This window comes from Haliotis cracherodii, unplaced genomic scaffold (genome assembly GCF_022045235.1).
Source record: "Haliotis cracherodii isolate W230 unplaced genomic scaffold, xgHalCrac1.p SCAF_4, whole genome shotgun sequence".
Classification (NCBI taxonomy): Eukaryota; Metazoa; Mollusca; class Gastropoda; order Lepetellida; family Haliotidae; genus Haliotis; species Haliotis cracherodii.
The window spans coordinates 61489056-61502498 of NW_027266297.1; the positions used below are offsets into that span (position 1 = coordinate 61489056).

The following is a 13443-nucleotide window of genomic DNA, read 5'->3' on the forward strand; positions in this document are numbered from 1 at the left end:
TATCGCGGCGTGTCAGCTTGATGTGGAAGGAAAGTCCAAAGTGATGCAGGTCTCAGACGCTTACCACTCCGGTGAAACCCACGGGCACGGGTGGGGTGCTGACAAATCTAGAAACATAATCGGGGCGAACCGGGATTCGAACCCACAATCAAAGGTTTCTGGCGTGCCAAAGGGACGCAACTCTGCAAAGCGAATCGCGGAGCCGCAGACGACTGGGCCACACGTGCCCCTTTAAGATAATAAACAAAGAGGCCAACACATTTGTTTTTTCATCGTTTATGTTTCTGTCAGCTGTACATCAGATGATGGAGAGCGTTTTGGTTTCCGCCATCAGGTTACAGCTAGTCTTGTTCTCCGTCAGACTGATGTCTTTCGGCCAGAGTCTGGAGGGCTAATGGTGGAAGGGGAAGCAGACGAGGGTTATTATTTCGACATAAACAACTTATTCAAGATAAGGATATTTAGATACAAAAAAATATGAACATGGGAAAAGGGAATTACTTGAAAAAACAAAAACAAATCAACATTAAATACATTACACATAATAGTGAAAACCGTCGACGTTTACCTTCAACAACTCTGTCACCGGCTGCCTGCCTCTCATCCATGGTGTCTGAAAGTAAACAATACAACCATAGACATTTCACGTTGTCACTGTTGGAATTAATGAGAATAATGTGAAACAAGCTTTAACTGCGTTATATATAAAACGTCAATGAAAGAGAATAACCAGTCTCTTCAAACCGTAGAAAAAATCCATTGAGCGCAAAAGGTAAAATAACAGTGAAAATTATATCAATAGATCACTGGGTGAGTGAGTGAGAGAGTATGGTTTTACGCCGCTTTTAGCAATATTCCAGCAATATCACAGCGGGGGACACCAGAAATGGGATTCACACATTGTACACATGTCGGGAATCGAACCCGGGTCTTCGGCGTGACGAGCGAACGCTTAACCACGAGGCTACCCGACCGCCCCCAATAGATCACTGAAAATCAGTGGGGACACAATGTGTTTGAGGAAAGGGTAAACATGTTCTGCCCTACCAGTAGCACAAGCCACTCACAAAAACAGTTCATAAAAAGGTAAACCTTTGTTGGCTGTCGCCTTCCAGCAGCACTCCGATGAGCGGTATACAGTATTAGGATTTTATATACGTTGAGTAAGCGTTAATGGCAACATCAAATTTATCAACCGTTAGACCAACCATTTTATCATAGAGTGCCTGACAATCATTCATTTATTATGAACTTATGTTTTATCCTTCATGTAAATGGAAATTACAACAAATGTGAGTAACCACTAAGCTTGTAGTGTCTATAGTAATTTTAGTTTGGCATATCAATGTCATACCCCTCATCTCGTTCTGATCACTGTGAACACTCTCATCTGGGACATCACGACCGACAACTGCAAAGAAATAAAATCGATGCATGTAAATGCTACCGGCAGTTATATAAAGTACAGCAAGAATATGAAGGAAACTCCTTCAACATTATCTAAATCATCTTGAAATACATACTCGGTACTCTATATCGCCATGGTATTCTTGGCCTCCGCCATGGTATTCTTGGTTTTCTCCATGGTACTCTTGGTTTTCTCCACGACCACCCTTCCGAGAAGCTCAGGTACACAACAAGCACTGCAATCGACAAAAGCAGTGACAGCCGCATCTGGAAAAAAATATATTATTATTCAAGAAAAAATCTAAACATTCTCTACATTTTGGACTACTCTGTACTCATTTGGTTCATAACACCCCACCTTCATACAGCAGGCGACCCGTGAAGATTCCGGGGTAGAATAGGTCTTCAGAACCCATGCTTGCCGTAAAAGGCGACTATGCTTGTCGTAAGAGGCGACTAACGGGATCGGGTGGTCAGGCTCGCTGACTTGGTTGATGCATGTCATCGATCCCTTATGGGTGGACCAATGCTCATGATATCAGTCACTGGATTGTCTGGTCCAGACTCGATTATTTCCAGACCGCAGTCATATAGCAGGAATATTGCGGCGTAAAACAACAAACCAAACAACCAAACATACAGCAGGCCGTCTAAAGGCAATTGAGTGAGTGAGTGAGTGAGTGAGTGAGTGAGAATAGTTTTACGTCGCTTTTAGCAATATTCCAGCAATATCACAGTAGGGGAAACCAGAAATGGGCTTCACACATTGTACCCATGTCGGGAATCGAACCCGGGTCTTCGGCGTGACGAGCGAACGCTTTAACCACAAGGCTAACCGACCTCCCCTAAAGGCAATTGAATTATATTCTCTTAAAAAAAAGAAACTTGACACCGTCTTTCAAAATTTAAGATAAAAACAATGTTTGAAAACAGATAACAGAAACCATGATAATTGAAACACCGTTTGAGGATCAATGTACACAATGTTCAAAACATTAATCGTGTCGCACAGACAGACACACGTACACAATAGAGTTAATGTCACAGGGGTACAGGAAATGTCAGTATCGGTTGTGACGGTTGTGACCACCACGTGCATCAATTGCCGCTTGACATCGACGACCCATAGATGCAATCAAGTTGTGAAGTTGTGCTTCCTTTCATGCTGAAGTGCCACAAGAAAGGTCGGAAGTGTTTGGGGTGGTGGAGTCCTACTGCGCACGCGTCGATCCAACACAGATCGGGGACAAATCTGGTGACCGCGCTTGCCAAGGTAATGTTTGGATGTTGTTGCGCTGTAGAAAGTACTGACAAACACGTGCAATTTGCGGTGCACACAGTTGAGGCCGTAACGTTCACCCCGGCGCCTGTAGATACGTGTGCGCCCATCAGCACGTGTGAGTAGAAAACGGGACTCATCGGTGAACAGTACATTTCTCCACCTCGCACCAAGTGCCCATCGCAACCTCTGTTGACACCAATGCAGACGGTCTGCCAGATGACGTGGGGTCTATACATGACGTCGAACAGGTTTCGTGCAAAAAGTCCGGCCTCCTCGAATCTGTTGTGTACTGTTTGATCTAAAATTCTGCGTAGCCCAGGGATCTGTGTGGTTGTAGACGTTGCTGTGGTAGTGCGTTCTCGCAGGTGTCGCAGACGGATGTATCGATCTTATGCTGGCGTTGTCGCCCTTGGTCTCCCTGACCTTGGCCTGTCGTCAACTCTGTTTGTGTTGTTTTACCGTGTCCATAATGCGGAGATTGTCTGCAGGGATACACCAAGGTGCGAATTATGGAAACATCATCCTTCTGTTTGACTAATGCTAATCGCATTTTATTTAATGATTTTGGATATTTTGAGAGAAGTGGTTTTACATCTATGTCAAGTTTCCTATTTTGAAGAGTATATTACCCATACAGAAATAGGCAACTTGTGAAAATTCTCCTAAAGCGATACAGAAACTATACTCTTTAAACGAAACCTGCTCACATTTAAACTTAAACCTTTTCTCACAAATTGATGGTATAAATTATTTTTGCTATATTTAGTTTGTTACATTTTCTTGGAGAAATGGAGAAAGGCTCATACGTGTAAGTTGGGCACTCGACTAATACCCTGCCCAGGCCGCCTCCGTGGTCTTGTGGTAGAGCGTCCGCCCGGAGAGCGGAAGGTCCGGGGTTTGATCCCCGGCCGCGTCATACCAAAAGACGTTAAAAGATGGTACTTGTTGTTACCCTGTCTGGCGCTCAGCATTAAGGGTCTTAAACAAGGACTGGTCGGCTCGGAGTCGGTATACTGTGTCTGAGTGGGGTATTCATGTTAAACTGCGGCATGGTATCTCAGTGAGCTAACACTATAAATCGGCATCAGTCCGGACTAGTACAAGCAGCCACACACACACACGTGCATGAACATCTTGGACTCGACGTTAAACCCCATTTCACCTCACCATCACTTAACACCCTACCCTCCATTCCAGTTTGTGCCTAGGCAGCGGAAAGATTCCATGTTAAATGTTTGAAAATCAAAAGACATTCAACAGTTCAACAGTTGTCAGATATGTATATGCAACGTTACATGAGTGAGTTGGGTTTAACGCCGCTTTTAACATTATTCCATTTTTATCACGGCGTGTCAGCGTCATAAGGGAAAGCCCGAATTGATGCAGGTCTCAGACGTTTACCACTTCGGTGAAACCCACGTGCACGGGTATGGTGCTGACACACCTAGAAACATAATCGAGGCGAACCGGGATTCGAACCCACAATCATAGGTTTCTCGCACAGGGAATCGCGGCACCTTAGACGACTGGGCCACCGAGCCCCCCAAAGTTACATGAAACACATTAAGTTACACAGGCTACATCAGTTAAAAACATTGTGTTCAGGTTAGGTTTTGAACTGGCGATTTAACTATTCCTAAATCGATTTCTGCAAAGACTATGAGTCAACATCAAAACTGGCATTTATAATGGAATTATCTTCGAAATGTAAATACTTTGTCACTTCAGAGCTCTGTTGAATATAGAACGTCAATTAACAAGTGACATTAATATTCTACATTACATTAATATATATATCTCAAAGTTTAGATGTAATAATTTCCGTTTATATGTGGAACTAAGAAGACACATGTACACTCTCCATAATTAACGATTCTGCGATTTCTGTTTATCCAAAAACTGTAAATATTTTGAAGATGAATACCATGTGTGGTTTAATATTTGAACGATGTTCCAGAGTAAGAACAAAGTACCTCTCGCCATGCTACACTAAATATACATCTCTAATGAGATGCACACAGCTGATGCAAACAGGTGATAATCCTGTCCTTCATAATATGGGTGTATTCTTAGCAAAAACCTACAAATTAAGAAATACCTCATACCTTTTTTCATGAATGAAATTGTTATATATATATATATATATATATATATATATATATATATATATATATATATATATATATATGAACTTTACTCCAGCATACGCGATGTATCATGCTATATTAATATATTATGGGCCGATGGACTGTTACTGAAATGAATTATTTGTCTTGTCTGTCTGAAACACATTATACCGTTTTCGAGTTATGTTCCCCAAACGACCTACATTTGAACAAATTTCAATTATTGTTTTGGAAACTAAAAATTTAAAATATAATTAACGGCAACAGTCACCGTTTCATCATTAGTCTGATTTTAATGGAAACTTTCATAAGTTAAGCTCCGGAAATGAACCCTACTCACATCTGCACATATGTAACAAATTTTACAAAATACACAACAAATTTCAGTACCTAAAGTGTATATTCCCTACATCTCATATTCCTTTAATAGGAAACGTTTGAAAGGTGGTGACACAAACTTTTATACAACACCTACAACTAGATTGAGACTACGCAAAAATGTGTTACCAAATTAGTTACTTCAAGGATGGTGAATAGTGCACTTTGGTAAGCAAATGAATAACAGGAGCATCAATTTCACTATACTTTCAATGCAAAGGAACACTAATCACGAACAAATATAAAACAATGCAACTTACCTTGGAATCAGTCTTCAAAATGTTGCCACTCGCATCTGGAGTCGATATTTAACATTTGCAAGTGTGAAAAACAATTAAGCATTGAGTGAAAAAAAAAGCTGCAATGTGTCAATCAATCAGGATGCTTAACTGTAAAAACGTAGGAAGTGGTGCCAGCTTAAAGCATAATGACACGTTCAGGATCCGGGACCACGATGAGTTCCATTTGATGGCATAATCATGATGCATATTACTAAAGGTGTTATTGTGACCTGGCCATTATGTACCCACGTCACCATGTACGTTTGTTTCATATCGGAGACAACACACAAAGCTTAACATAAATATCCACGAGGGTGGACCTGCGGAAGAGAATTGTTTCAAAGTTCGATCGCAAATAAAAAACTAACAAAATATACTTTTCTGGGGTCCTACAGTTAAAGTTATGAGTGAGTGGGTATAGTTTTACGCCGTTTTTTTTGCAATATTCCAGCAATATCACGGCGGGGGACACCAGAAATGGGCTTCACACATTGTACCCATGTCGGGAATCGAACCCGGTTCTTCGGCGTGACGAGCGAACGCTTTAACCACTAGCCGACCGCCCCGTTTAAGTAATGAAGAAACAATATATATATCTGTATGTCTGGGTGTTTGTCTGGGTGTTGAGAGAAGGGACAAATATGCATTTTTTATGCGGAATGGAAGTTATGTTGTGAACCTTTTGTAAAAAAACATGTTGGTGGATTGTTTATCAAAATACGTAAAGATGAAAAAACAAGTCACTTTCGATAACCAGGTCGATATTGAGTAGATCAAAGGTTATCGGGCACATTGGTGTTGTTTGTGTACAGCCATTGGTATAATAATTTTCTCTCAATGGTTATTTATGCTGTTTGTGAAAGTAACGTGTTTTATCACAAGGTGAAGGAAAAGGAGAAACACACAATACATAAGAGCATTGTAACTTGCCCAGCTTATTTCACTTACATGTATATAGGGGGGCAAGGGTGGCCCAGTCGTCTAAGGCGCCGCGATTCGCTGTGCAGAGTTGCGTCCCTTGGGCACGCCAGAAACCTATGATTGTGGGTTCGAATCCCGGTTCGCCCCGATTATGTTTCTAGGTTTGTCAGCACCATACCCGTGCTCGTGGGTTTCACCGAAGTGGTAAACGTCTGAGACCTGCATCACTTTAGGCTTTCCTCCAACATTAAGCTGACACGCCGTGATATAACTGTACTACTGTTAAAAGCGGCGTTAAACCCAACTCACTCACTCACTCACTCATATGCATGTTACCGACACTCTCTTTGCTTCACTACAGGTGATAAATACTGTGTTTTCAGTGTAGAGCTAGGTTACCTGTAGAGTTAACGAAACAAACAAAGATGCCCAAATATGGTGTTTGAATTAGTTTGCCTTGACGTTTTGCAATCAAAATCCGTCGAATTCCGTTAGAGACACTGTATGGCCGGTCCAGTATTCCAAGTAAGTGAATATTCTATCACATTTAGTTATTGGAGTCATGTGTTGTTTGCATGCTATGTCATAGGTCCAACAATCATATGCCAGATTGTTTACAGAAATAGTATTTGTTGAAGTTTGAATACACCATGAAAACTCTTACACATAACCTGATTACAAGCACCCTATGCCTGACAAATGTCATGGAACCAGTTTCGATTTATGTTATTCATTGTTGTGCATGTTAGGTATGTTTACATTGTAAGTGCGCCAATGCGCACGTGCAGTGACGTCACTTTAGGTGTGACGTCATTATGTTGTTGTAACCTGGGCAGCTGTGTGAGGCAGTGCCAGTTCCACATTAAACAGTGATTGAGCCAACTACGATTTTGTTATGTACTGAAGATTTGATGTTCCTCCAATGTGCGGGTCGGACAAATAACATAATACATACACAACAGTGGCGACGAGGATAAAACTTTCTATACGTGAATACAGTCAGTGCTTTTCCATAATGGCAGGCGTCATTGGAGATGTTGGACAGTTCGATGAAAGTTTAGAAGATTGGATGTCATATTCTGAAAGAGTGAGTTTATATTTCGATGCTAATGACATTCCAAATGAACGAAGAGTTTCCGGGTTTCTTTCCATGATTGGTGCAAAAACTTACAATGTTCTCAAATCGTTGGTTTCTCCTGATTTGCCTCGTACACGTACTTTGGAACAATTATTCACTGTTTTACGTGATCATTTTATGCCTAGACCAAGTGTTATTGCTGAAAGATACAGATTTCACAAGAAAATGCAGACCGAAAACGAAACTGTTTCACAATATGTTGTTGTTTTGAAAGGACTGGCTAGATTTTGTGACTTCGGCGCTACACTGAATGAACGTTTAAGAGATCAACTAGTTCTTGGACTGAAAAGTGTAAATGTTCAAAGGAAATTGCTTGCAGAATTAGAATTGACACTAGAACGTGCAGTTTCAATTGCAAATTCAATGGAATTAGCTGCGAAAGATTCAGAAGAATTGTGCCGCAACGGATTACCGAAGGAACAATCACAGTCAGAGGTGTTTTCTTTCAACAACAGAAGATCTAATGCAAGGTATGAACGTTATTGCTATAGATGTGGAAAGCCTTCGCATTTAGCTGATACTTGTAATTTCAAAGATACAGTTTGCTCATTCTGTCAAAAGAAAGGCCATATTCAGGAGGTATGCAAAGCGAAGAAATGGAGTCAAAGGTCAGGTCAAAGTTCAACATCCGGGTTTCGTCAAACAGGAAGTGCTAGCTCCAGCAATGTAAACAGAAACGGTAGGCGTCAAACTTTTCGTGTAAATGCTATCAATGAAGAACTTTGTTCAACCCATGAATATGAAGATGACATTCTAGATGATTTAGGTGACTGTCTAAATCATTTGCTCGCTATTCACGGTGCTGCAGATGTCATATGGGTGACAGTGAATGTAAATGGACGTGATCTTAAGATGGAGTTAGATACTGGCTCAAGAAGTTCTATCATTACTGAAGGCGTTTACAGACAGAACTTTTCAGAATGCAGCTTACAAGAATCGCCAATCCCAATGAAAACATACACAGGTGAGCTTGTCACAAATCTTGGTATCATACATGTTGACGTTCGTGACGGTGAAAGAGTCAACCAGTTACCACTACATGTCGTGCAGGGAAAAGGTCCTCCGTTACTGGGAAGGGCGTGGTTACCATACGTAAATATTGACTGGAAATCATTAGGAAATAATGTCAACACGTGTCACAAAATGTCAAATGAAGATCAACTCAGTGAAATGTTTGTGAAATACTGTGATGTATTTTCTGATGGACTGGGTACAATTAATGGAATCAAAGCCCATTTAGAAGTGAAAGATGGCATGTCTCCTAAATACATGAAAGCTAGGCCTGTTCCTTATGCACTTCATGATAGAGTGAGTGAAGAAATTTCAAGAATGGAGAAAAATGGCGTGATTATCAAAGTAGAACATTCTGAGTGGGCTACACCAATAGTTCCAGTGGTCAAACCTGACAAATCTGTCAGAATTTGTGGCGATTTCAAATCTACTGTAAACCCAGCTTTAAATGTGAACCAGTATCCACAAAACAAGATTGAAGACATGTTCGCTCAACTTGCCGGAGGTCAGAAATTCTCAAAGATTGATCTTGCTCATGCTTATCAACAAATGGAGGTGGATGAAGACTCACAGAAACTACTCACCATCAATACTCCAAAAGGACTCTACAGGTACACAAGACTTGCTTTCGGCATTGCTTCAGCTCCTGCAATTTTTCAAGCTACAATGGACCAAATTCTTCAAGGTTTGCAGAAAGTATTATGTCATCAAGATGATATTCTAGTGACCGGTTCAAATGATGAAGAACACTTACAGAACTTAGATGCAGTTTTGTCAAGATTACAACAATTTGGCTTGAGAGTAAAACAAAGTAAGTGTAAATTCTTTGTAGACTCAGTCAAGTATCTCGGTCATGTTATTGACAAAGAAGGACTTCATACTTCAGAAGATAAGGTGAAAGCTATCATCAGTGCTCCAAGACCTGAAAATGTGACACAACTACGTTCCTTTCTTGGTGGAGTCAACTACTATGGCAGATTCATCCAGAACCTTTCTACAATCGTTCACCCGTTAAACGAACTGTTGCAGAAAGACAAGAAATGGCTATGGTCAATTGAATGTGAGAAATCTTTCAAAATGTCTAAAGCAAAAATTGCAAGTTCCGATGTGTTGTGTCATTATGATCCATTGTTGCCAATAACATTGGCATGTGATGCATCCTCCTATGGCGTGGGTGCTGTGTTGTCTCATGTGATGAGTGATGGTACTGAACGACCGATTGCATTTGCTTCAAGAACACTGAACAAGGCTGAAAAGGGATATTCACAAATTGACAGAGAAGCCCTAGCGATTATATTTGGTGTGAAAAGATTTCATCAGTATGTGTATGGTAGGCATTTCACTCTCGTGACAGATCATCGACCTCTCACTGCCCTGTTTGGTGAGGGACGGTCAGTACCATCATTAGTTGCTGCCCGTCTACAGAGATGGGCATTGATTCTCAGTGCATATGATTACAAAATTCTGTACAAATCTTCCTCTGCCAATGCAAATGCTGATGTGTTGTCTCGTTTACCTCTACCTGATGCTACGAAATGTGTGAGTGATGATGTAGAATTGTTCTATGCAAGTCAGTTTGAACATCTGCCTATTACAGCAGGTGATGTGAGAAATGAGACAAGGCGAGATCCTGTTCTTTCACAAGTGTACATGGCAGTGATGAATGGTTGGGATAAAGATCACAGTGAGAACAAAATAATGAAACCATTTCACTCAAGAAGATATGAGCTTTCAATTCAATTAGGATGCATTGTATGGGGAATGAGAGTAGTGATTCCTTCTAAACTCAGAAACGGTGTTCTAAATGAGTTACATGGTGGTCATTTTGGAATGGTGAAAATGAAATCAGTTGCTAGAAGTTATGTGTGGTGGCCTGGAGTAGATGCTGATATTGAAAGTACTGCAAGAATGTGTATTACATGCCAGAATGTTCAAAATGATCCAACAAAAGCTCCTGTTCATCATTGGTCATGGCCATCAAAACCATGGTGTCGCATTCATTTGGACTTTGCTGGTCCTTTCATGGGTCACATGTACCTGATTGTTGTAGATTCTCATTCCAAATGGTTAGAGGTGATTGTTATGAATTCAACTACTGCTGATGCGACAGTGAAAGTGATGAGAGGTTTGTTCGCGAAATATGGATTACCACTGCAAGTTGTTACAGATAATGGTCCACAATTTGTGTCAAATGAGTTTGAAACATTCTTGAGAAGTAATGGTGTAAAACACATTTTATCTGCTCCATATCATCCTGCTACTAACGGACTGGCTGAGAGAGCTGTTCAATCCTTCAAACAAGCTATGAAATCAACTAGAGGGGATGATGCAACATTACAGAAGAAGATTGATAGGTTTCTGCTAGCCTATCGTTCTAGTCCCCATTGCACAACTCAAGAAACTCCAGCAAAACTTTTTCTTGGAAGAGAACTAAGATGTAGACTTGACTTAATCAAGCCTAATCATGCTGATGTTGTTGCTACAAAACAGTCTTCTTCATTGTGTCAACCTGGCGACACAAGACAGCTAAATGACAATGATAAGGTGTGGGTGCGTGAGTACAACAAAGAAGACAAATGGACGGCTGGCAAGGTGATGACAAAATGTGGTGAAAGACATTATGATGTTGACATTGGCAATAGAACTGTCAAGCGTCATATTGATCAATTGAGGTGTAGAGATGCAACTAGTAACCATGGTAACGAGAACATGATTGTTCAAAGTGACTGTAGTGCAGGGACTGTAGAAAGTATCAGGGTCAACAAAGGCGACCCTATAGGAATACCTAGTGCATCACAGCAATGTGATGAACGCCAGTGTGAAGACAGTGAGGTGACAATTGCAAATGTACCGGCAAAACAAACCGTGAGACGTTCAGAAAGAGTGAGAAAACCTCCCGATAGACTAACCCTGTGAGAACACAATGTAGAATAAAGTATTCAGCAATGTGTAGCAGATATTATATATATATATATATATATGAGTTTATCATTTATGGTTGAAAGTTGTAACATTGTTAAATTATAACTTTAGAAAATAGCTCATAGTACTGTGTTCTGAATATTGTAAATGTATTGGTTAGAGAAGTAGAAAGTAATTTCTTTTAAGGGGGAGAAATGTTGTGCATGTTAGGTATGTTTACATTGTAAGTGCGCCAATGCGCACGTGCAGTGACGTCACTTTAGGTGTGACGTCATTATGTTGTTGTAACCTGGGCAGCTGTGTGAGGCAGTGCCAGTTCCACATTAAACAGTGATTGAGCCAACTACGATTTTGTTATGTACTGAAGATTTGATGTTCCTCCAATGTGCGGGTCGGACAAATAACATAATACATACACAACATTCATAAATTTACAAGTTTATAACAAACAAATCGCAATAGAAATATATAAAGAGAGGTGGAGTGAAATGGAGTTTAACGTCGCGTCCAAGATTATTGCACTTATATAGCGACGTGCATGCATGTGTGTGTGTGTGGCTGCTTGTACTAGTCCGGACTGATGCCGATTTATAGTGCTTGCACACTGAGATACCATGCCGCAGTTTAACATGGATACCCCACTCAGACCCAGTATACTGAATCCGAGCCGACCAGTCCTTGTTTTAGCCCTTTAATGCCGAGCGCCAGACAAGGTAACAACAAGTAACATCTTGTTTACGTTTTTTGGTATGACGCCGCCGGGATCAAACCCCGGACCTGTCACTAGACTACGTAGACGGTTACAAATACAAGGCGGTGTGAGTATAATGATCACTAACAACATTCAAACTTGTATCTTCTTTTGTTTAACTGTTTACTTTACAAAATTGATGAGGCATGCTTAATGTGGAATACAGAATGTAAGTAAAGATTCTCCTTTCTACGTCGTCGTGAAGTTAACTCGTATATTGGCTCAATCACGTCGTATACAATCATGACAAACATGATATCCGCGTGTGAGCGTGTTGCTATCGATCTAACTGAACCCACATTTATAATGGTCTACATTATCTATCAATACAACGTGTTGCACAACATTAACACTGACCGGATGGTCGCGTGGGTTGGTCATATTTGTTCCTTCACGCGTAAACTGGTACACTGCATCATCAGTAACGCCATCACGATGGCGTCCATGTGGCAGGGTGTGAACTCGTTTCATGTATGTTGTAGCACTTTCCGGCACATCACGCATGGTCTAGTATCGACACAGCTGTGATGTACGGACAAGCCTGTACCGGCAAATGTTGATATAAATCTGCCAGTCTAATTGTCATTTTTACGGGATTGTGTTAATGCATGAAAACATATATCATATGCACTTTCATGTCAATTAGAAGATCATGTTTTCTTTCTTGAACATGTTCTTGATTTGTAGGAATTGTGTCTCTGAGGGTCAAGCGTCACAGGGAGTGATACATACTGGTTTCTGTAATCTTCTTTTCACCACAAACACATTTTGAAAAGTTCATGTTAATCACAAGTGCTCATGTAGTGACTTTCGGCTTTTAAGATGCAATGATTCGGGTAAATATGTATACAAAGAAGGTTGCACGGGAATGCAATATTTGTCAACAGGTATTTATTATCTCATTTTAATACTAGTATCAAGACAAAAAATACACTTCAGATTTACATTCTTTATTCTTCTCATAACCACCGACAGTGGTGCATGAGTAATAACACAATGATTGACACATACAATATGAAAAATAAATCAGAGTGTATGACTTTATAGATCTTTAACTTTATAGGTCTCACCTTTAAAGTTGTTTTTAAATCTTTATAGTTGGAAGTACACAAGAAGGATTTCTGATTCGACATGTTTGGACGGTAGAATATATTTTCTGATCGATATTGGCTATTCGTCGTTCAATGAACGTTTCACAGCGTTCATAAACGTTGTTCTCCTGAAGT

The 13443-nt window shown here is 40.5% G+C and overlaps 1 protein-coding gene across 1 annotated transcript; it reads right to left on the reverse strand.

Moving 5' to 3' along the window:
- Positions 1-260: 260 nt before the first annotated feature.
- Positions 261-5460, reverse strand: LOC139479750 (uncharacterized). Its single transcript, XM_071262610.1, has 5 exons — positions 5454-5460; positions 1524-1674; positions 1355-1411; positions 569-613; positions 261-391 (listed from the first exon to the last, which is right to left on the reverse strand). Exons 2-5 carry the CDS (start codon positions 1672-1674, stop codon positions 342-344), a joined length of 303 nt encoding a protein of 100 aa, XP_071118711.1. The 5' UTR covers positions 5454-5460; the 3' UTR covers positions 261-341.
- Positions 5461-13443: the final 7983 nt, after the last annotated feature.